The sequence below is a fragment of the Oreochromis niloticus genome, linkage group LG8 (genome assembly GCF_001858045.2).
Source record: "Oreochromis niloticus isolate F11D_XX linkage group LG8, O_niloticus_UMD_NMBU, whole genome shotgun sequence".
Taxonomy (NCBI): Eukaryota; Metazoa; Chordata; class Actinopteri; order Cichliformes; family Cichlidae; genus Oreochromis; species Oreochromis niloticus.
Window position 1 is genome coordinate 20781528 of NC_031973.2, and position 24068 is coordinate 20805595.

The window sequence follows — 24068 nt, forward strand, 5'->3', positions numbered from 1 at the left end:
TACAGAGTAAAGGTTCAAGTTGTGAGATATACAGATGAAAGGAACGCACGCCCCAAGCCACAGCGCAATTTATACTGACGTTTAAATTCGTCTGGTTAGCCTTAGGGGCTATTGTAGTCACTTTTTCTGCCTCTTTTAAACTCTACCATTGGTGCTATCTGTCTGTAGTGCTTTGTGGGAAAAAAAAAAAGTGCCAGTCCCTCCTGACAGCTTCTGTATAGAATATTAAACATAAGCTTTTGTGACACTCTATCTATTAATCATACAGTTAGGTCCATAGGTTATTCAACAGTAACACAAGTTTAGCTCTTTAAAAACTCTAAAATTGGAGTGACTGTTTATAAAATTGTCTGCAATTTCTAAACTATTGAAGGGATTTAACAGATGCACTGCATTAAGTCACCACTTCAATCACATGGTAATTGCCGGATTTCAAATGTATTGTGGTGAAATAATGGCTTATGAGGCTTTTGGACTTAAGGAGAACTTCAGTAATTGTTTTCTAACAGTTACAAAATAATTGGAATTAAAAAAAAAAACCCCACATACACCAAAAAAACAAAACCAATACAAACACAATAAAAGTGAAAAAGAACCTGTGTTTTGAGTAATCTGCAGTCCTCTGATGTCAAAGTGGATGATGTCAATTGACTATTAGCAGAACAAGGGATATGAAAATATTGCTTGTTTATAGTACTTCAGCATTTTTGATGCTTTTTTGCAAGTTATACCTGGTGCTTTTTCCCCCTCAAGGTGTATTACCCTGTCCGACACCACCTGGTGCAGCACATGATCAGTGCAATGCAGCGTTTGGGCTTCACTCCAAGTGTGACTATAGAGCAAAGGAAGCTGGCTGTGGACCTGGCTGAGGTTGTCATCAAGTGGGAGTTGCAGAGGATCAAAGACCAGCAGGTAAACCACATTGTTTTTACTGACTTCTGTTGATGTCAGGAGTACCAGTCTCGGATGGACATCTAGGATGTTGACATATAGACTCCCCAAATTATGTTTCTCACTTCTCACAAAAATCTTTTTACTGCAGACTGAAGATGCTCATTAAGTCACAAAATAAACCTTATTCATCATAGCAGTTAAAGCGTTTCCTGAACCGTGTACCATAAATGCTCATTACTTATGTTGCTATATGAGCTAGTGACAAACTTCAGCATTATTGCATTGTACAGAAAGAGACATACTGTGGTTATATTGTGTTAACAATTGGATTTGTCTCCTCCTTTCTTGTGTGTACCTTTCTTTGGCACAACAGCCAGAATCTGAGGCTGAAGTAGGTCCTGGTGGTGAAGGGACCAGTGGGGCTGCTGTGAAAAGAGGCCTGTCTCTAGAATCCGCCGGGGCTGGACAGGACGTCAAGAGATTCCGTACAGCAACTGGAGCTGCTTCCACGGTGAGCTCAGTTAGTAATTAGTCAGATGCCAGATGAATGTGGCTGTGACTGATGGGCCCTCGTGCCCCAGACAGGATATCTTACCTTCAGAGTTCTCACTTGATATCCCTGTGTTACTTGCTTCTCTAAGGGTGTTTGTTGTGCAGCTTGAAAGGTACTAATAAGACAGCCAGTTTTACTTTTTTGTCTCCACAGTCATTTATTGAATGAGTCTGAGGGGGAAAAATTGCTAACAGGATTGACAGCAGAGTTGTTGCTGTTATCCAGCTTGTCTTACAGCAGTATGGCAGCGCCACATATACTTCGTCATATCCCTCTGTGGTCTTTTGTTTTGAGGTCTTTTGGGATACCTTTGTTGTAAAAAGCGCCTGTTCAAAATTTTAATCAAATTTGTTAATTTGCGCTAATGCCAATCTTTCAAAAGGCAGTTTATACTTAGATTAAAGACTCTGAAATTGCCTCGTGATGTTGCATCTGGAGTTCTGCCACAATCAGCTTAATGTCTGCATGTCGTAGATTAGAGGGCATAATTGGGCAGTAACTACACGTTTTGAATAAAGCTTGTTTTATGTATTAAAGTGTTCATAATGAATTCCAAAATGTAAATATCCTTTAAAGTATGTCGATTTACAGATTACAGATTTATTAGCCCTGCAACAGAGTGAAAACCTGTCTCTCACTCAGTGACAGCTAGAATAGGCTCCAGCCCAGCTACAACCTTTAACTGGAAAAACTTTTAAGAGGATGGAAGGATGAATGACACTTACAAAAATAAAACAAATACTTAAAGGTTATTTTAATAAATAGTTGTGCTCGTGTTACAATTTCTGTTCTTTTGTGCCTCTTCTTTTCATGTCAGGATAAAAATGCACCTTTTTAATTTGTCAGAATTTGTTTCTGCTTAAGCTAAGGAAATCATGCTCAGAAAGTTGTCAGAAAAGTTATCAGACTTATTGTGGCTGGAGCCTCCTTTTTGTAGACCTAAAAACCCTTTGTACAGCGTTTCTGCCTTTTGACTACTTTCTGTAATCATTCTTTTGTCAAAAAAGAAAAAAGTTTTTTATATATTTGACAGATTATAATGTTGGTGTTTGTAGGTATTTGGCCGCAGCCAGTCCATGCCAGGCACAGAGAGCATGCACAACAAACCTGTTGAGAAACAACATACAGACACTGTGGTCAACTTCCTCATCAGGATTGCATGCCAGGTAAGACCTCAGCCACGACAGATGTACACACACCCACCCATGCACCCAATACATGTGTTCTGCCATCCATTAGTCCTTCCAAGTAGGCACAATTATTCTCACCACTCGTTTGGATGAGGATAACGCACACACAAACACACACAGACATGGAGTCACTCTAGAGTCATTGACGACCTTGGTTACTAGGCCTGAAATAGACTGCTGAGATTTCACTCACCTTGACTTTTCCTACTTTATTTTTTTGGGCCAAGTTTCATTCTCACTGTTCAGCCAAGCATCTCTGTTGAATATAACCTTCCCTATAACCGCTGGGGATCACTCGGTGCTCACAGAACACTCTATAGCAACATAATCTTTTCTTTGTATTCCTCTTGATAACAGCGTATTGTGATACTGAATTGATCCCAGTAGAAAAATTATGTCCTCGCTGGGCTGAGGGATTGTGATCAGTCAAAGGACACCACACCTAGCGCTGATAGGGATTCAATGTGTTTTTCAAGGATACCTCTCTAAAGTGGATGCTTATCACTATAAAGGTTTGCACGGGGAATGTTGATTGAAAGATGGTCTCCATCCTGGTTGTGCCTCTTTTGAACTCCAGCTGCATGAATTAAGTGCCTAGACAAATATGTTCCTCTCCTTTCTAGGTGAACGATAGCACCAATGTGGCTGGATCTCCAGGGGAATTGTTGTCTCGCCGTTGTGTCAGCCTGATGAAGACAGCCTTGAGGCCTGACATGTGGCCTCGTGCTGAGCTGAAGCTACAGTGGTTTGACAAGCTGCTAATGACAGTGGTAAGATGGCACATACTTTGAGAATGATTGTTACATTAGACTTCATGCATGGTTCATATTGCCAGATCCATACAAGGTGATATTTTAGGTGCGAAACCTGTCAGTACTGCTGTTATTCTGCACTGCATTTCCTGAGTAATCAGTTGTCATTGACAGTGTTCAGACCCGTCTAAGTAATAATTGGTCTGAAAGTCTCTACTATTTAACCATGGTGAATATTACTGTTTGGGGTATGTTTAAAAAAGAAAAAGGGGGTGGGAGTGTAGAGTATTCATGTTAGTTTGTTATTTGGACTTACTAGTAAAAGAATTTTTCAAAGTACTTCATTCAAACTAGTCTGAATAAAATCAAAATATTCAATCTTTGTGTTGTTGTTCAAGCTCCAAGCAATAAGCAGCAAACAGCTGAGGATAACTAATAGCTTCCCAGAGAAGTTTTCCCTGTCCCCGCTTAAGCTCCGTCTTAGTGTTTGCTCTAACACCTCAGAGTCCTTTGTCTGTTATCAGTAATGCATGAAGTGAGGCGCCAACCACCATAATGACAAAATAATGACAGTGGTGAGATAACAGCACTCTATCCGGGTTGGCCTGTGCCTTCTCATTCAAACCCCCCAAAACCCCTCTACATCCTAAAGCCCTCATCCTTGCTTTCTGTATCGCCCCACTGTGACTCTGTTCGTCTGTCCTCGCCTTTCCCTCTGTGTCTAACCGCTTCCTCCTCTCATCTCTTTTCCATCCAGCCTCTTATCACAGCCTTTATTCTCTTTCTTTCTTTTTATCCATGTCTCCTTTCCTCCTCATCTCTCTGGTCTGATTTGGCGTCACTGTTCAGACAAGGTTATCACTACGCGTTGCCAGTTGTCACGTATTGCCCTTGTTCTCTTTTGGGGATCACTTCATCGGCCGCACCCTTTTCTCTCCCTACACACACACATTCACACAAACTCAATCGGCCCTTCCATATCCCTTTGGGGATCGTCTAACAAACAAGGCCTTCTGTAGGTTTTATGCAGATGTACGCAGGCCCCACCCCTTGGGACCTCGCTCTACCTGCCTAGCCGCCTTACTCAGACTAATGAACAATGCTGTAAATCGGATTACCTTTTATCATCTCATTGTCTCGGCGCAGCAGTGATTAAGAGTCTGGGGGAGTGGCATGAGGAGGTCGTATTTGGAGTGTAACATGAGACACACACAAAACATGTACAGTCTCACAGGCACGCCTGCATCTGCATGGTTCCTGCAGCGACAAGTTCCTTTTCTGTTAATGCACTGTCAAGTCAATACTAGCCTAATATCTAGCAGGAGCCTTATCACCAGAGTCACCTTGTTCATTAGGCAAGATTAGTGCCATGGATCTGTCCCAGATTACCCTCTTGGCCCTGCTATTGTAAACCTTGTTTGCAATTTAGACAAAATTAGGACCCGATGCTGCCCATTGATCTTTGGTTTAACAGCCATCACAATACCTTGTTTTTGTGTGTGTTTGTGAGCAGTATTGATTTCTGAGTTGAGTGGAATAAAAAGACTCGGTTGTTTCATCTGTCTGCAGATGAAATTGCACTATTGTCTATATTGCTTTGTTTTAGCATTGGGTGCTTGGCTAAAAACATAAATATCAATATTTTTTTTTTTAGATATGAGGCTTTTATTAAAAAGTCTAAAAGGTGCCTAAGATTTCTATCTGTTTTAAGAGCAATACAAAAAAAATGTGTTTCATTGACCTTCCACTTATAGTGTCTACTCCTTTTTGACCTCTCAGGAGCAGCCAGCCCAGGCGAACATCTCCAACATCTGCACAGGACTGGAGATTCTCTGCTTCCTGTTGACAGTGCTGCAGCCCCCAGCCGTCCTGGCTCACTTCAAGCCGCTCCAGCGGGGCATCGCTGCGTGCATGACCTGTGGCAATACCAAAGTGCTGCGTGCTGTCCACTCCCTCCTTTCTCGTCTCATGAGCATCTTCCCAACTGAGCCTAGTAAGCTGGCAATGATTTATCTCTAAATTCTCACTAGAAGCCAGACCAGCTGCACACAGGAAAGCGCTATATATCTGATTCCTTTCTGAGAAATCGTCATGCCACACTCTGATGAAATTATAAATACAAGTGAATTATACTGGCGATATAATTTACAAACTTTCTTCCCCAAAAAGGATTAAGTGATGAGACTCATTGGCATGGGATTTGGGGATTTTATAAACCTAATTATGATACAGCCAACAAAAATTGTTTGCATAATTACAAAAAAAATATGACTTATAAAAGCTGCAAGTCCTGTGTTTTTATTCATTAGACATGCCATTTCTGTAAGTAATTGTTTAAATTAATGTTTTGTTGTAGCGTTATAATTGGTTGTGTTTTTTTCTTTAACATATATGTGCAATTTAATGTGATTGTGTGTCATTTTGAAATATGTAGAGATGCTTACGGGAGAATAACTGTCCCGCATCTTTCCATACAAAATGAATAGAGCATCATCTGTTTTAGATCATTGTATGAATTGTTTTAAAGCACTTTCGACAAAGGCCTAAAGGGGCTTGAAACATAGTGTGATCAATACATTATGATGCTGATTCCTTGCAGCAATATAACTGCGTCACTTTGCACGGCAGTGATTTCGATTTTCAGCTGTTCTTTGTTTCAAACAAACATTGCTTTATTTTTCTAGGCACATCAAATGTGGCATCTAAGTATGAGGAACTCGAGTGTCTATATGCTGCTGTGGGCAAGGTCATCTACGAGGGGCTTACCAACTATGAAAAAGCAACAACCAACACTAACCCCACGCAGCTCTTTGGTAAGACCAGCTCTCGTGTTTATTTTTTCTTCCTCCTTTTTTGCTTTCGGTTACTCTTCTGTTGTTGCGTATATATACTTAGAAGGGAAAAAAGTCAATCTCCTACTCTCACTACAGCACCAAGCGGCCCCTCGGTTACTTTTACCAGTTAAGGCATTGAGTGGGTCGTTAAAATGCAAGCCGATGGGCTCTGCTGCTCGGGCTAACATCTGGTCTATTTAAATGGGGGCCACAGTCCAGCGGTTTGGGAAAGATTGTCTTGGGAAGGATTGCTGCTTTCAGCCCCTCTTCCTGTACAAACATTACTGTTATCCACCCAGATGTCAGAGTATTTATAGAAAAAGCTTTCATTAAAGCTTATTTCAAGGAGACTTTTTTTTTCTTTTAGAGGAAATATATAGTAGGTTTCAAAATATAGGCCATTCAAGGTGATAAATGGCTATTTGAGAGCAGTCCAAAGGTAATGCTGCTTTATGCAGTTTCCTAAAATTACAGTGGTGGTCAATAAAATTAAAAAAAAAAAGCATTCTGTATCCTGCTGTTGCAGTAAAGTCACAGTGATGTGATGCATCCTTCTGGCCAGGGGGTGACATTTTAACATTTGTCTCCTCTCCAGGGAACAGCAACAAAGAAGAACATTACTCATTCTTATTTCTGCCTCTGTTACACTCTTGAGGGGGGGAAAAATATATATATCAAGCTGCGTGAATGAACACAAGCTGACTGCAGGTGTCTGTGTCTGTTACCTCTCCCCAGAGAAGTGAAGCTTCTTGTCAAACTGTTCCATTTCCCATACTTCTTATCCCTCTGCCTTCATTTGTCTTACAGGGACACTGATGATCCTGAAGTCAGCCTGCAGTTACAATGCCAGCTACATTGACCGCCTCATCTCGGTGTTCATGCGCTCACTACAGAAGATGGTGCGGGAACACCTGAGCCCCCAGCAGGCTAACCCAGGGGTCACTGAAACCAGCACAGGTACATAAATACAGTGGAAAGATGTGAGGAAGCCAGTGGCAAATGTAATTTAAAACGTAATCACATAGGAAAGATGTGCAGTATGCCATGTATATTCAGTAGATTTTATATGAGCAACAGTTACATGCTCTCTTGTGCAAATTCATGCGGTTTCACAATTTCGCAAGGTTTGCTTTTTATCCCTTTTTATTCCTTGCCTACAGTCTCTTAAGTGTTGCTTAATATTTAACTCAGATTTTGAGTTCACAACATCTGAGTCACCATTAGTCACCATTATTCTCCAAACTTGGCACCGGATAACCACTACTATTTCAGCTGAACTTATTCTACTTGGCTGCGGTTACACCTGGCTGACATTATCGGGGAAGTTTTTGCTCGTACTTTCCCCCAGCCCACGTCCAACAAGGAGCTAACTGTGTGTGAGGTGGACACAACACAGACATGAATGTACACTCACATCACAGCCTTTCTCAGATTGTTACAGCTCATATATCCCAGGTGTCCCACCAGTGCCTGTTTCCGTAGAAAGACGGTATCAAAAGTTGTATATCAATGGCCCCAGCTGTGTTCTCAATAGCTCTTGTGGTCAGCAGAGATCCATTGTGCAGATAGTATGCTTTCTCGGGGAATGTTCCTCAGCTCTGGTTCCCAGTCTGTATTGTCTTCTGCTCTTTTTGTATCAACAGATGGTCACCTTGTGCTCTTTTGCTGTGGGGTTTGAAAGGGTAGTCACAGTTTGACTCAGAACCTCTTGACAACTTGCCCTTTATATTAATCTGTGAGGGGGTGAAAGGGAAAAAAGCACTTGTTTAGGTTTCCTGTTCATTTACTTTTCTGAACTTCAAGTTTATGGAAGTCTGGCAGTGCATAATTCCTGTTGCTACTCTTCAGTCAGGAGGTAATGACTGTAAGATGCTATCAGTGCTTTAAATGGGTCCCTAATGACTGTATCGGGAAACACAGACATTAACTGTCCACCATGAACAGTTAGTCACTAAGACCAAAGGCCTTCTGACCATTAGGCTTTTTCCTCTAAAGATTATTCACGTTTCAGTAATCTAATAAGCTTAACTGTAGTAGTTCCATCCTGATTGTATTGAAAATGTGAAGTTCTGACTGCTGCCACCATTTAAAAATAGATAAGTAAATTCAATTTATTGAAGGCCAGAAATTTTGCAATAGAAAGAAAATGGATAAATGCACAGATAAATGCATCTGTTCTGTAGTTTGTCTTGGCCCTGCCTTTGAATATTTTCATGTGTTTGTTCTGATAGTGACCAGCGAGCTGATAATGCTCAGTCTTGACCTGGTGAAGACACGATTGTCCGTCATGAGCATGGAAATGAGGAAGAACTTTATCCAGGTCATCCTCACTTCCCTGATTGAGAAGTCTGCTGACCCCAAAATCCTCCGTGCTGTTGTCAAGATCGTGGAAGAGTGGGTGAAAAACAATTCTCCCATGGCTGCCAACCAGGTAAGGAGGAGGACTGTTGAGGTGTGAGGCAGTAAAACAGTATTAAGTCAGGAAAAAACAAAAACAAATGCGGGATTCAAGAGATCCTGGCATAATTCCTCTCATAAAAACAGGTGTAAATTAAGAACTGAATCAGCAAAGTTTTGAAAGGTGTGAAACCTTTGGACAAACAACAAGCGAAGCACATTTTCTAAATCTAGTAAGGTTAGCATTAGCATAATACCTACAGAGGAGTCTCTGGTCTTCATTTTCTTTTAAGCTGAAGAAGAGCAAGCAGTACACAGCTGACCTAGACAGGTGCAGCTGCGAAAAACAACTGAATAGAGAATAGATTATTTTTCTTTTTTTATTTCCTCGCCGCTTTCTATTTGTCTGTTTATTGTTCATAATATTTTTTTTCCTTTATCTTACTTTCTACCCAATTCTTCTTTCCCTTTCAGATGCCAAACCTGCGTGAGAAATCCATCTTGCTGGTGAAGATGATGACCTACATAGAGAAGCGTTTCCCTGATGAACTTGAGTTAAACGCCCAGTTCCTGGACCTCGTTAATTACGTCTACAGGTAATTACCGTCATTCATCACATGGCTAAATGGCCACGCCACTGACGCCACACCGCCCTTGCATCCATCTTAACGTGAGAAGTGAAGGTCGGGGGCGGTTGAGGCGGGGAAAAGACACAGAAGGTTGGGTCAGGGGGAAAATAGGAAAATAAAGATGAAGAGGAAGAGCTTGAAGTACCAGAAGTGTACCTTTCCTTTTTTTTATAACTAAAAGATCAATTATTAAAGATGGTAATAATTATAATAAGATTGTTAAACTCAGGAACTGGATGAACTAATTTAGAATTATTGTAGTTGTAAAAAAAACAAAACAAAACAATTAAAAGCTGGAAAATTTAAGATGGCCATGAAAGATCGACTGATGAAGATTGATAATAGGGTTACAGTACTATCCGTATTCAGCTAGCTCATGACAGGACACCCAGCAGGTGGTGGTCAAAGGCGAGAGACCGCCTCTGCCGGCTATTCATCAAACTGTGGCCCTCATCACCTTTCCATCTTCTACACATACACATTTAATCAGCCCAGTGTATCCGCATCCTGATGCCAAAAGATTTAAAATGAGCAGTAAAGCCATGATGGACAGCAAGTAATGATAATGGAAGGATAAAGCAGCTGTGCCAGCACAAAGTGTGATTAGGAGGACGGTGTAAATACGAGCAACATGCAGCTGTGGCACCGTGTTATTCTTTTCATCCCACCTACTCTCTCACTCCTTCTGTTTTATGAATCATTGCTTCGGAGCACATTCGGTGCTGTAGAATGACGTGGAAACGATCGCATTTGTTGTTTCAGTAGTTAGGTAGGTAATGTTACAGCAGGCTTATTTTCAAAGACGCAGACTTTTGCCCAATATTCAGTTTTAACCACACCAAACGTAAGAAATAGTTCAAAAAGTTGTAAAAACAAAGAGTATTTTCCAAGTTGCAAATTCCTGCATTGTTTCAGTGGCATATGCATGTTTTGCCAACAGCTCTCAGCTGCACGGGCCACCGAGTGTTATTTGTGTGTGCTGTTCTCTGTATTACAAGTTAATGGTGACATTTTCTAAGTCAGGCGCTAATCGCCCCACCCCCACATCCCCCATTTTTTTTATAACATTTTTGATAACAGGCATCTTTTGCCCCTTTAGGGATGAGAGCCTTTCAGGAAGCGACATCACATCAAAGTTGGAGCCAGCCTTCCTTTCAGGGCTTCGCTGCACTCAGCCAATGATCAGAGCCAAGTTTTTTGAGGTGTTTGATGCCTCTATGAAGCGGCGCGTCTATGAGAGACTACTGTACATCTGCTGTTCTCAGAACTGGGAGGCCATGGGCAGCCACTTCTGGATCAAACAGTGCATAGAGGTAAGCGGTGGGTCTCGGGTCTTTCTGCCGGCTTCGTAAGGTTTTTATCCTGCGGGCATCTACGTGCTGGTTATCTGCCACCAACCGTCACCAATCTTCTTTTATGTATTTTGCACCTGTGTGTGTGTGTTTGATAGTTGTTACTGGCAGTTTGCGAAAGAAACACCATCATTGGCACCAGCTGCCAGGGATCCATGCTGCCATCTATCACAAACGTCATCAACCTGGCTGACAGCCACGACCGCGCCGCCTTTGCCATGGCAACGCACGTCAAGCAGGAGCCTCGCGAAAGGGAAAACACCGAGACCAAGGAGGAGGTGAGATACACAGACAGGCGCACAACGCCTCGCAACGTGTCTCACATAAATTGCCACATTATCCCATTAGGAGTTTTTACATACTGTGGGTCTAAGAAAAGACTAATGCTGTGCCTCTTTGCTCGTCTTAAAAATTGTCTCTGTTGTCGTCATTCGTCCATTATCAAGAAGCTGTTGATAAAATGTTCTTTCAAAAACAGCCCAACACGAAGACTAAATGTCAAAGCTTGAACAACAATACATGTTTTTCCTCTCCTCATTTACCCCCTGGTAGGATGTAGAAATTGACATAGAATTAGCACCAGGTGACCAGACAGCCATTCCCAAGACTAAGGAGCAAGCAGAGAGAGACACAGGCAACCAGCTGCACATGCTCACCAACCGCCATGACAAGTTTCTTGACTCATTACGGGAAGTCAAGGTAAGGCATTCCTTCAGTTTTGACCGGCTGATGAAATGAATTGAACTTTGATAGAGTGCAGGCAAAATTACAGAGATCATCCAAGGTTGACTACTTGCAGTTCAAAAACAATGTTTTATGTATTAAATTAATTATAGTTTCAAAACATTTTCATGTTCTAGTGGCATTATTCATTAACCCCCAAGAAAGATGATATGTCAGCAATATTCTTGAGCCCTAAAAGCATGAATTAAGAGTCAGTGCCTTGCAGAATCAGCAGCCAGAAGCTTTCATTTGTCTCTTTTCTGTGTTAGACGGGGGCACTTTTAAACGCCTTGGTTCAGCTCTGTCACATCTCCACACCGCTGGCTGAAAGGACCTGGGTCCAGCTTTTCCCTCGCCTCTGGAAGATCCTGTCTGACAGACAGCAGCATGTGAGTATAATTTATTAGCATCTTTCTTTTTTTTTTCTTCTTTTTTTTTTTTTGCTCCCAGAGCAAGAATGGACAAAAACAGCGTGTGACATGCATGACCAAACCATCCGATATTCTGTGAATATTCAAGAGAAAGACATGCATGCTGCATTGTAATTTGCATGATGATTTCGTTTTAGCTTCAGCAATAGCAATATGCTCATCCAAAGACACAAAGAAATATTATTTAAATGCTTCCTTAGGCTTGTTGTGTCCGCTATGAAATTCCTTCGAAGTGTTCACATTATTATTAAATGTCAGTAGATTTAAACTGCAGCTCGACTAGCAGGTAGAGGCTTAAAACCAAGAGATGTTATTTCTAGTTAACGTGTACATTTTCTTTTTGTGGTCATCATGTACAAACACGTGCCTTTCTGTACCATTTCAATAACTTGTGCAAACAGGCAGCGTCTTATTTCTGTCTCAAAATAATTTAAAGTGATTGAACTTTTAAACGAGATGCAGTCACTGGTCAGATTCTGAATAATTTATTCCTATGCCAGACCTCAAGCCACAAATACTTAAGTTATTTGTTTTGATGCCTGTCTCTGCATTTTATGTAGTGATTATGCCAACTTATGGTAAAAATGGAAAGATTACTGCAATTGAGGCTTTCTATCCCTGGGTTGACTCTTACAAGGGAATGACAGAAAAGTATATTTTCCATCGGAAGGATTTTGATGACACGTTGGCGTTCACCACCAGTCTAATTAAAGTGACCATTAAGGCATAAATTACTCCATGCTGTCATCGGGCAGTGAAAATTGCATTCATTACCAATACATCAGAGTGTGTCAGTCATGATTTTCAGAGCACTAACCCCATGATCATACTCAAGGTCTATTCTGTCCAAATGTGCGAGTCTCTGATTGCAAAGAGTGGCAGCGTGCAATTCAAGCTAGCATATTATGCATTTTTCACTGATTTTCACATTGTATTGAATAAATATACAACTCCTACAAAGTTGTATTACTTTAAAAAAGGACAGCTTCTAAAAAGAGCTGGACAAAGTGGTTAAATGCTGTAATACTAATGCAGTAACCATGTTTTTGCAGTATTGCAGAAAATACCGTAGATATGTATGTAAAAGCGCAACATGGTTCACTGATTGGTCTTGACTAACTTGTTGATCATGATGTGGTGTGATACAGAAAAGCAGCATACAGTTCCCATTCCTCCTATGTGTTATTGTCTGCCTCTTTTTTCCTGTTTCTGAACAGCACTCTCTTACTGGAAAATGGCATCATGTTGCATCCCGTACATGCAATTCAATGCCTTTGTCAATATGTCGTATCAGTGCACTGCTGCTAAAGTAATACTGGGTAGTTGATGATCTCGCCTTTTCTCCTCTCCAGGCTTTGTCCGGAGAAATGAGTCCTTTCCTTTGTAGTGGCAGCCACCAGGCCCAGAGGGACTGCCAGCCGAGTGCCCTAAACTGCTTTGTGGAAGCCATGTCCCAGTGTGTACCTCCTATCCCCATTCGTCCCTGTGTCCTGAAGTACTTGGGCAAGACTCACAACCTCTGGCTACGCTCCACTCTCATGCTGGAGCAGCAGGCCTTTGAAAAAGGTCTTAGTCTGCACAGTAAACCCAAGCAGAGCACAGAGTTCTACGAACAGGAGAGCATCACGCCACCTCAGCAGGTAATGGGTTTTCATTTAGACTGTGTGTTGACTTTTTAAGGCTTTTAAAAAAATCAGGACTCTGTAAGACAAAGAAAAGTCCAATAAAATCAGGAATTCTACTGAGTAAATAAACTCCGATATTGCGATACACGATCAACTTAACCCTGAAGTCATTGCCATTTTCTCAGCTGTGCAGGCTCTACTACATGTGCCAAAGATATTTGCTCTGCTGGATAAATTGTGCTATAAAGTATATTTCTAACCCAAGCATCTTTTTTCCATTATGGTCTATAATTATATAGGATCACAGATATGCAGAGATATCTCTCATAGGCTAACAGTCGGTGGACTGATATGAGTCAGGCGTTAAACAAAATAAAATGAACTTAGCTCCCGTGGCCAACAAACTAAAGAAAATCTTTCATGCTTATTGCTGCTGTTCCTTTCATTAGTGGTTCTTTTCCACAGTGGAGGGTTTAAACATATATTTGTAACGTCACTGCAGCCTCGTCTTTGAAGCTGGAAAATCTCCCTCTTATCCTGTCTGAACTAGACTCATTAGCAAATCTGCTCTCATTAAATTTACAGTTTGATCACTGCAGATGATCCAATTTGTTCTGCTTCTATCCACATTGTGTTCTTCTTCCGTATAGGAGATTTTGGACTCTCTGGCAGAGCTCTACTCTCTACTCCAAGAGGAGGATATGTGGGCAGGCCTGTGGCAAAAGAGGTGCAAGTTTCCTGAGACAGCAACAGCCATTGCCTATGAGCAGCATGGCTTCTTTGAACAGGTGAGAGGAAGCTTAAAGTAGACTCACTGAGGTAGTAATTTGTGGTGCTGTTATACTGTAATGTATATTTTGTTAACCCAAAACACATCCATTCAGGCTCAGGAAAGCTACGAGAAAGCAATGGAGAAGGCTAGAAAAGAGCACGAGAGGAGCAATGTTTCCCCGGCAGTATTCCCCGAGTACCAGCTGTGGGAGGACCACTGGATACGGTAAGATTTATGTTTCTTAAGTCCATACAAGATAGAGTCATGACAAGAAATGACCCTCATGCTTCCCTGCAAATCCAGCTTTCTCTTGTGTTTTTATGTGTGCTTGTTTAAAAAATGTGCTGTGAATTTAGTGAATTTACGTGGTGTTTGCTGCATTTTACAATGAAGATCATTCCTAAAATGAAAAGGACACAGAAATGTATAACGCTTGGAAAGTATGTTTAGGGTTTTAAATGATACATTGTGACTTTTTAAAAGACTTGTAGAAAACAAAGCAGACATGATGATTAAGTGAGAGACAGGAAGAAAAAGCGGAGCTGTCGAGGATGTGAGTTGCAAAGCAGCCTGTTGATGCTAAAAACATGGCCTAAAAATGACATAGCAATGTAGATTGAGCAAATAAAAAATGTGACGAAATGTTATCGTCAAGTATAGAAAATGTAATCTTGGCTAAACTTCTCATCTCCTTTGTCTTTAGCTGTTCTAAGGAACTGAACCAGTGGGAACCACTGACTGAATACGGCCAGTCTAAAGGCCATTCAAACCCTTATCTGGTGCTCGAGTGTGCTTGGAGGGTTTCCAACTGGACTGCTATGAAGGAGGCTCTGGTGCAGGTGAGGGGTGCACAGTTCCAATATAGAAGTATTTATATATATGTGTGTATTTCTTTCTATACACATTCACATAGATTTCTTCTCTCACTGTCCTCAAAAGGTACCAATAACAGTTTCACGGGAAATAGAAACAGTAACCGCAAGTTGTCACTAACAAAGTCACAGACACAGTGGAGCCTGTAGGCATGAACCCGGTGAACCAGACAGCTCCACTAAACTTTTCTTTTTTTCATTTTACTCCTGTTTCTAGTGCAGTCCTGGATATTAAACCCAGGCCTCATGTTAGCGTGACGTAGAGAAACTTGATATTGGTGCTGTCTGACCTCTCTGTAACCTCACACACCCTGGAAGAATAAGAGTGGCGGCCATAAAGCTGTGGAAATGCAGTTAAGCTGTTTAGTCCATGAATTTATTGGCCTCATGTTTTCCTAAAACAAAGTATAGATGGGTGGCGGGCGTGTGATAGTACTTGACACATAACAAATACTCCTACTTTGCTCTTTCAAGGAGACTTGGAACCAATCCATTGAGCAGCTCTGTCCGAAGGTGACATCTAATTAAATTGTCTGGATGCCAACACCAGCTTCACTATATCCCCTCCTTCTTGTTTCATTCTTTTGCCTCCTCTGTTTACTCATTCCTCTTTCTTTTGTCTCATGCCTCCCCAACCTCTTTCCTTTACTTGGTCTTCTTTCTACTATTACTGCCCACCCTACTTTTACTTTCACCCCCATCTCTTCATCCCTCGCTCCATAGCTCTGGCTACAACAGCTAATATTTACGACAGCTGTGTGTGTGAATAATTACCCCAGCATCTGCTGCAGGGCGATTTGTTTTATGGTGGAGGAGAGGAGCAAGGCTTTCAGTTGCCTGCATGCCCACTCCTCACCAGCTCAGAGGCGAAGTCCAAATGTCCCTGCTTTCAATTAAAGCTGGCTCTTGATAAGGGCGGCCCTGTCTCCAGGATATTCATCAAGCGTCACCCCCGATAAGTGCGCTTTGACCGATCACTGTAATTTTCTCCAGCATCGGAAGAGCTTTCGCAAATGCGCACACCTATACCTCCTCACTCTCTTGCTCTTTTCACTCTTTTGGCCTTCTGTCATTCTGTGTCTCTTGCTCACTTATAAACGCACAACAGCAGACCACAGGTGTGACGTAGGAGGCTCCCTGCGGGTGTTATTTGTTTGATGCTAATGCGGTGAGCTTATTAATCAATAGCAAGGCCCTTTCTGCTTCTTCGCCTCTGTGTCAGGCGTGTCAAATTTATTAGTCATTAGTACAAAAGTTCCGCTGAACCCATTCACAAAATAAATCGCAACCAATATTGTTGTACATTTGTCTAAGTACTAAATTGCACAAGGAAAATGTCATAGGCCCTTTCCCCTTAGATGTTTTCATGTAATTAAAACTGCTACAGCACTGTGAAGAGTGTGCGCTGTTCTACTTGACATTATGGCGACAAATACACAGGAAAACAAACAAGCAATTCAATATGAACTCCTCTGGGATTTACCTAAAAGCAGTACATGTGAGAATGTAAATTTTTTTTAAACCTCCCAGCCTAACACACAAAATTGTCAAAAGTTCATGTGTGAAATTCTTTTAACTATTTATATTGTATATGTATATTTATATTTGAAGCACAACGTTGTGCACTTGTTATTCACATAGCCTGTGTTTTACCTCTTGTAAGAAAATGACATTAAAATGAAATTGACACTCACTTTTCACAAGATTTTTTTCCTGTGTTTCTCCCTCCATGATTTTTTTTTGGGGGGGGGGAAAGAAAAGTAGATTTATTTTCAACATTAAAAAAATGCAAGAGAAGGATGTTTCTCATTGTCTTTTTCCAGAGATAGTAGATTATAGAACGACGATAAGATGGATTCAAACTACACATTTATGCTGATGAACAAAGGAAATGTATAGATTTTCAACAACAGCAGTGTTCTTGTAAATTATTGTGGCAGGTATATGATAGTAAAACACAAGTCCATTGCTGTACGAGACTGATCTCATCTTTTACCTGTCATCGTTAAAAGTATGCTAATTTGAATCAAAATTGTGAAGCGTCTATTAAGTTGCTATTGTTAACTTTTGTTTAATTATTTCATTTTATTGCTGTATGAATTTCCAGGTGGAGCTGAGCTGCCCTAAGGAGATGGCTTGGAAGGTGAACATGCACCGTGGCTACCTGGCAATCTGCAACCCAGAGGAGCAGCAGCTCAACTTCATAGAACGGCTGGTGGAGATGGCCTCCAGTCTGGCCATTCGTGAGTGGAGGAGATTGCCTCACATTGTTTCCCATGTGCACACGCCATTGCTTCAGGTCAGTATACCCAACACATGAAGAGTTTGGATTTAGACCAAAAACATAGTCAAATGACCAAGAATGGTACCGAGGAAAATAAGTTTATTGTGATAAGCACTTGAATAGATGCATGTCAAGCGATCGTCTGTGGCCCTAAGACATTGTGCTGTTGAGAAATGCTGATAAGCCCCCTCCCCAAGTTCTCACTCCATTCTTGTAAAATTGAGACGGATGATTAAAAAAAAAAAAATCAAAAACCCTTTAAGCCTCTCTGATTCCACCACAAGAGATTACAATAGACAAGGCAAAGATGAAAAAGGAGAGTCGAAAAAAAGACGGCAGACTGAGGCACTGAAAATTGAAAAAGGTGGAGAGTGAACAGAATGGAGGAACACGGGGAGAAAGAGTGAAGAATAAAGAGTTAGTTTAGAACGGCTGTAATTACTTCCCTGCCATCAGATACTATTTGATTAAATACCTGCAGCAGAATTACATTTACATGATGAATGGGATAGTCTGAATGAAGGTTAGAAATGGGCCATCAGCTGATATTAACAGATAATTGTGAAAAATATTGTACGGCCTAATTTATTTTGTTTTGGGAGATTTCATTCCGGAATGGGGGGTTAAGTCTTCAGCGCTGCTCTGATTTACTACATTTATCTTTTCAAAATGGGTATTTGAATTGTGCAACTATGTTCCTCGTTAGTGTGTGTGTGTGTGTGTGTGTGTGTGTGTGTGTTCATGCACGTGCATGTGCATGTGCTCGGATATGTGGAGTCCAATTATTTAGCCTAGCCGAGGGAAAACAAGCTATTTATTCCTCTGCCCAGCCAAGCGGCCTGTTGTAAATCTCCATTCCAAACTCTATATCTCAAATTCACGACTCCATGAGCCTTACAGACCAAGAAGCCCAGACTCTGCAAATACAGTAGGGTTCAACTACTATTTGAATCAAGTTATCATCAAATCCCAGCTCTCAGCAGTGGCTGACGATCAATGGATTATCATCCACGCTATTGATTACGAGGGCTGGCATTAATATTGATTGATGAGTAGTTATAATGGAATGATTGATTATATGTTCACAATGCTGCTTTGGGCCAATCAATGAGGCCTCTTTTCACAGAATGAGATAGAAGCCCTCGCTTATCATTTTCACATTTTCCCCATCTCCGTGTCTTCTTTTTTTTGGCCACATCCAAGCAGATTAGCTATTGAATAATGTAGGAAGGCATAATGATTTTGCATGCAAAATAATTTTGTTGCCACAAAAAAAAAGTTACTGCTGCATTGTATTTCCATTGCAAAGTATGTTTTTGTTATTGTTCCTGTGACATTTTAACAATCTGCAGCATCACAAGGTTTCTTTGACCAATAATAATTGAGGCATATTGGCGTGAAAGCATTATGTACGAATAAATAGTGTAAAAGTTCATAATAGGATGATCTCCATGCTTTTACATGAACGTCTCCTTTCCGTTAACACAGCAGTCACACCATCTTTCTTGCCATCACCCTTCTTGTTCGAGCTATGGCTTCTACTCGTATCTTTCTGTTAACAAAATTCTAAATGTCAGTATATCGGTGGGTTGATATTTCCAACTTAATGATCCATCACCATGACATTTATAACAGCTAATAAGTGAAATTTTTAAAAAAGTAGGAAAAGACGAGAAACCCCCCCCCCCCAAAAACATTCTCTTGACAAGACGGTTATTGATGGCAGATGGACAATGTGTATATCTCGCAGAGCAAACTAAGCAAGGAAGTCTGGATGGATGTTTACATTTGTTTAGGTGTGTAGACAAAATATTAACAAGATTAAGATCAGCTGGTGTACGTTCTGGACCAAATCTCTAACGGCGGCTGTAGGAGCAGACCTGGCAACACAAAATTTTAACTCGACATCAAAGAAAAAGTTATTGCAATTAAGACAACCATTTGATATATTTCTGCTACTTCAGATTCTCAAATAAAATTCTACATGTTCAATTTAAAGTGGCAATGTACAGCTCAATCAGTCCTCCCTTACTCAAACCTCTTCTCATTCTATTTGAACCCTCTGAGGTAACCCTAGCTCCCCATGGTATCAGAATATGTGATTTTTGGCTTTTTTTTGTCTTAACAATAGGCGAGGGTTACTTACCCTGATGTCATTGTCCTTGCTAAATAAATAAGTATTGCTTTCAACTACTTTTAACTTTACTTTCTCGTGCAGTCAGCATTTATTTTATCATAAGATAAGAGTTCCTATTGAAAGCTTCTTAGTTATAAAACTTTCAGCAGAAATAGTCGAAGAATCAGGCAGGCATGTTTAAGTTTATCATGAATATTGAATAAAAAATACAAAAGAGTTTTAATTATCATTTCTCTCCAGGCTGCACAGCAGATCATTGAGCTGCAAGAAGCCGCCCAAATTAATGCAGGGCTTCAAACGGCTAACCTCGGCCGCAACACCAGCCTCCACGACATGAAGACTGTGGTGAAAACATGGAGGAACCGACTGCCTATTGTTTCTGACGACCTGTCGCACTGGAGCAGCATATTCATGTGGCGCCAACATCACTACCAAGGTATGACACGTGCTCTAAGACAACTGCATCTAAATGCAAGACCATGATATACTGAAACATAAATGTAGCCATTGTACATGTGTTACAGGATGCCACACTCATGCAGACACATTTTCACATTGCTGCTTTGGTGTCCACTAGTTCCAGGAAGGGCTCTTCTTGAAAAGGCCATGACGTGCAGAACCCCCTCAGGGTCTCAGTACCTTGCCAAATGTCAGCCCACTAAAGCACTCTCTCTTTCACTGCAGGACACAACACACACACACACTCAGACACACACATGTTTACCTTGCTCAGTGCTCAGCTCTCTCCCGCAGTGACTTTGAAACCATTCAGAAAGGCAGCCACTGCAAAATGTGATGTCTCAAGCAACTTGAGCTTCAACTCTTACTGAGAGGCACTGAAATAATGATAGCGGTGGTTCTGCAGCACCATGCCAATAAAATCCACTTCATTTATACATGACAGCCTTCAAACTTAAAGTGAAATGGAATTTTCTTGATGAAATTCATCGCCATGGCTCATTTACTGTTCAATACGTTTAGTGTCCCCAGTGCCCTCCCCTGCGTTATGACAGCAGAGCCTTTAGAGTGCTAGAAGTTCCCCACCCTTCAGACTGCCCTAAGCGCCCCTCTTTTAGCTTTCTTTATCAACTTTATCAGTTGTGCAGGGAAAAAAATGCTTCTTTGTCTTTTTGTCCGTCCACAGCCATTGTGACCGCATATGAGACAAACACACAACACGATCCCAACAACAACAACGCCATGTTGGGAGTTCATGCCTCAGCTTCTGCTATCATTCAGTACGGCAAGATAGCTCGCAAACAGGTACTGGTTCAAGCCGACAAACTGACTTCTATTAAAATGAATAAATGCAGTCTGATCAGACCAATGCCACGTTTAGCATCCATCTGTAAAAAAAAAAAAAAAAAATTGTAACCTATCGCACTTTTTTTCCCACAGGGTTTGGTGAATGTGGCTCTGGACATTCTGAGTCGTATCCATACCATCCCCACAGTGCCCATTGTTGACTGTTTCCAGAAGATCAGGCAGCAGGTCAAGTGCTATCTGCAGTTGGCAGGTGTTATGGGCAAGAATGAGTGCATGCAGGTGAGATACAAAGCTCCATGTGTTCTGCTTTCTGCTTCTATATCAAATTGAAGCGACTGCTACCTTCTGCATATATCATTTTCACCTTTCATGGAAGCATTTGACGCGTTAGTAATTTAAGTATTTGGGCTGATATCTGTCAGCAGTAGCTCGAGGCATAGTTAGGGGTACTTTGAGTGGGAGCTATAGAAAGAGCAATAAGTGTTTGGGGTGGCTCTAGGTGACAAGTTATAGCAGTGAGACTTATAAGAGAGTGTGTAACTCAGGAGCTTGCTCTTAAGCCCATGGAGTGCTCTGATTAATAGAAGTAGTTCAACACACCACAAGTCATTAAAAGTGCCAGTAGACACTCTTCTCTCCCTCTCTCCCTCTCTCCCTTTCTCTCTTCTATCTCATCTGTGGTTCTCTCTGTCTCTTTCTCCTGCTACACATCGTTTGTCACAGCAGTACATAGGGGACACCTAATCAGAGGCTCACCGTAATGGAAGTTTAGTTCCCTTAACACCTCTACTCTTACTTCTTAATGAACAGTGAGCAGTTTGTTTGTTCTTCACCTGTGATTATGGCTCTGTCTAAAACACAACATTGTGGTACTTCTTGAGAAATCTTCGGCCTAACGTAGATGAAAGTTTACCTGCTGCAGTTTTGTTTGAAGTTAAACTTTTGTTGTTCTGGCGTCTGTCTGTCAGGGTTTAGAAGTGATAGAGTCAACCAACCTGAAGTACTTCACCAAGGAGATGACGGCCGAGTTCTACGCTCTAAAGGGGATGTTCTTGGCTCAAATCAACAAGTATGTTAACCAGATGTTTCATCTTTGATGGCCTTTCATGCATTGTGCTTTTTTTTTTTTTTGTCAACATCCAAGTTTATATTTCTGCCGCTGCCTTCCCTTTATTCATCATCACATTGCCCTGAAACTGTGTCAGTGGTCCCTTGACACTGTGTGGGTGTTTCATCCTGCCAGTACATAGCAGTTATGTTTACTTGGCAATTCTTGCCTCAGAGTAATCCACCTCTAAAGCTCTGTTAGCAGGTAACCCATGTGACATGGCTTAGATGAGATCTTTGTCATCAGGTGTCAGTAATTTGTTTCTCGCCGCAGGGTTTGCCTGTGGAGTGTACAACTGCTCTCTCCATGTGTAGCTGGGCCTTGCACACCCACAGCCACACTCTTTAACATTCCTTCCTCTTCAGCACCAGCTTTTTTTTTTCTTTCTTTCTTTTTTTTGCCCGTCATTTTGTCATGACATGGCGTCCTGAGGGGTGAAAGACAAATTGAGGAACGCTTATTAAATGTATATGCAGCTCAATAATTAACTCTAGGCAATTTACAGGAATCTCTGGGATCAGCAAAACTTGCCTCCACCTCAGCAGGGTTTATTGCAATCATTAAGTTTCCCCTGCACCAGGGGAGAATTAACAGCTGAGTGGGGGTGAGGGGTTCAGAGATTCTTATGTGTGTGCGTGTGCATGTGCAACCACATGTGCTAAGGATTTTGGGATCAGTCAATTAAACGGGTGTCAAATATTTGACAGTCTGTTGGGTGACTGTGCTCCTGTTGAGCCGGCTAGCAGAAAGCGTTAATGTACTTTAACACTCGCAAAGCGACTGAGGAAACCCCATTAAGTATTACTGGAGGGTCTTCGGCTCTGACTCCCATAGCAATCAAGCTCCCGTTTTTTAATCACATGCCAAATGCCTTTTATAATAACACATTTTAATTGATTGGCTTGGGAGACATTTCACTGCAAGTAAGTGGCAGAGCTGTTTTGGAAGCACTCCTAAAATGGAGGTCCATTCACCAACTTCAGCTCAGTAAGACTTTTTCATTGACAGGCCTGTCTCCTTGTTTTGACTGCAGGGTAGTGCGTCTCGGGGTGCCGCTTGCATCTTATTTATTAATCAGAGGCTGAAAGGTGTGTAAAAATTATTCAGACTGCGTGCCAACGGTTAGAAGCTTCTTGGCATGGTGAAAATAGCTGATGATTCAGAATATATTTCCCTGTCAGCATAAATGTTGCAGTCAAAACTTGGGTCTACTTGTCTGTTTCATAGCCTGCTATTTAATAGTTTGTGTATTGAATCTTAAGTGTGTGATTGCTGGACCGCAATACCACAATAGAAGTTGTCAAGAATTCATTAAGATGGAGTGATGGATGGATAGATATGAAGTTATATCTGTACAGTTAGGTTTAAAATGTATTACATAATACCATGAGACCAAATAGTTCATATAAGTGCAGACACAGATATAATTATCAAAAAATGTGGATTTTATTATACTCACACAAACAAAGCCCCGAAGATGATATCAAGAGTCCATCATCAAGAAAATAAGCTATTTTAAGAAGTGGCCCCATAAAAGAGGTCACCTAAACAGAACTATACTGAAAAATAACAGTTAACAAAACCATACCCAATAACCTGACCAAGTCAAATGACAAACAACTCCACCAAACTATCTTATTTTTAAAATGAAGAGACCAATTCTTCCTCATGTGAATACAGCAGATGGTTCTGTCCATTTGGCCGGCGTCTGCATTTAAACCTCTCTTAGCGCCCTATTTTGCTTAAGGAGCCATCGGGGAAATTCAAGTCAATATAAACCAAATTTGAATGCGTCATGATTTTGAATACAGAGTAAACACCAAATACCAAATTAAATAAATAAACTAATTGTTTGCTTCACAACTTCAGTGACAGCAAAAAGAACTTAAATGTGGCAGCGATGTGGGAGCGTAAAACCTTGGTTCAGTATCTGGTTTATATGAAAGCGGAGTGTGGATGAATATTACGATTGCGTGTTTGTGCATACTGCAGCCACATAGTAAAACAAAACTGTTAATTCATACTGGGTTGAATTTTTATTCTACAGTACCATGAGGAAAAACGCTGAAGATTACAGCAGCTGAAAATCTGTGGTTTATTGATGTTTAGTTAATAATTCAAGATGTGATCAACATTTCTCGCACACTCCTTCTTTTTCCTTTTCTTTTGTTCGATCGCCTCCCACCATTTCTCCCCTTACATGCTGCTCTCTTCAGCATCTCTACCTATTTTCCTTTTCTTTTTTCTCT

At 41.1% G+C, this 24068-nt stretch overlaps 1 protein-coding gene across 2 annotated transcripts in view; it reads left to right on the top strand.

Moving 5' to 3' along the window:
• trrap (transformation/transcription domain-associated protein) overlaps nt 1-24068 on the top strand; it is an 81108-nt gene that overhangs the window by 32959 nt on the left and 24081 nt on the right. For both annotated transcript variants that reach the window (XM_025909677.1, XM_019362777.2), the window contains 22 exons: nt 754-912; nt 1268-1405; nt 2503-2613; nt 3261-3407; nt 5169-5382; nt 6074-6202; nt 7031-7180; nt 8455-8654; nt 9095-9216; nt 10349-10562; nt 10700-10879; nt 11154-11300; nt 11594-11713; nt 13108-13395; nt 14031-14168; nt 14265-14377; nt 14856-14991; nt 17132-17323; nt 19686-19881; nt 20590-20708; nt 20844-20990; nt 21680-21780. In XM_025909677.1, coding sequence (XP_025765462.1) covers nt 754-912; nt 1268-1405; nt 2503-2613; nt 3261-3407; nt 5169-5382; nt 6074-6202; nt 7031-7180; nt 8455-8654; nt 9095-9216; nt 10349-10562; nt 10700-10879; nt 11154-11300; nt 11594-11713; nt 13108-13395; nt 14031-14168; nt 14265-14377; nt 14856-14991; nt 17132-17323; nt 19686-19881; nt 20590-20708; nt 20844-20990; nt 21680-21780 — 3461 coding nt within the window. The remainder of the gene's footprint in view (nt 1-753; nt 913-1267; nt 1406-2502; nt 2614-3260; nt 3408-5168; nt 5383-6073; nt 6203-7030; nt 7181-8454; nt 8655-9094; nt 9217-10348; nt 10563-10699; nt 10880-11153; nt 11301-11593; nt 11714-13107; nt 13396-14030; nt 14169-14264; nt 14378-14855; nt 14992-17131; nt 17324-19685; nt 19882-20589; nt 20709-20843; nt 20991-21679; nt 21781-24068) is intronic.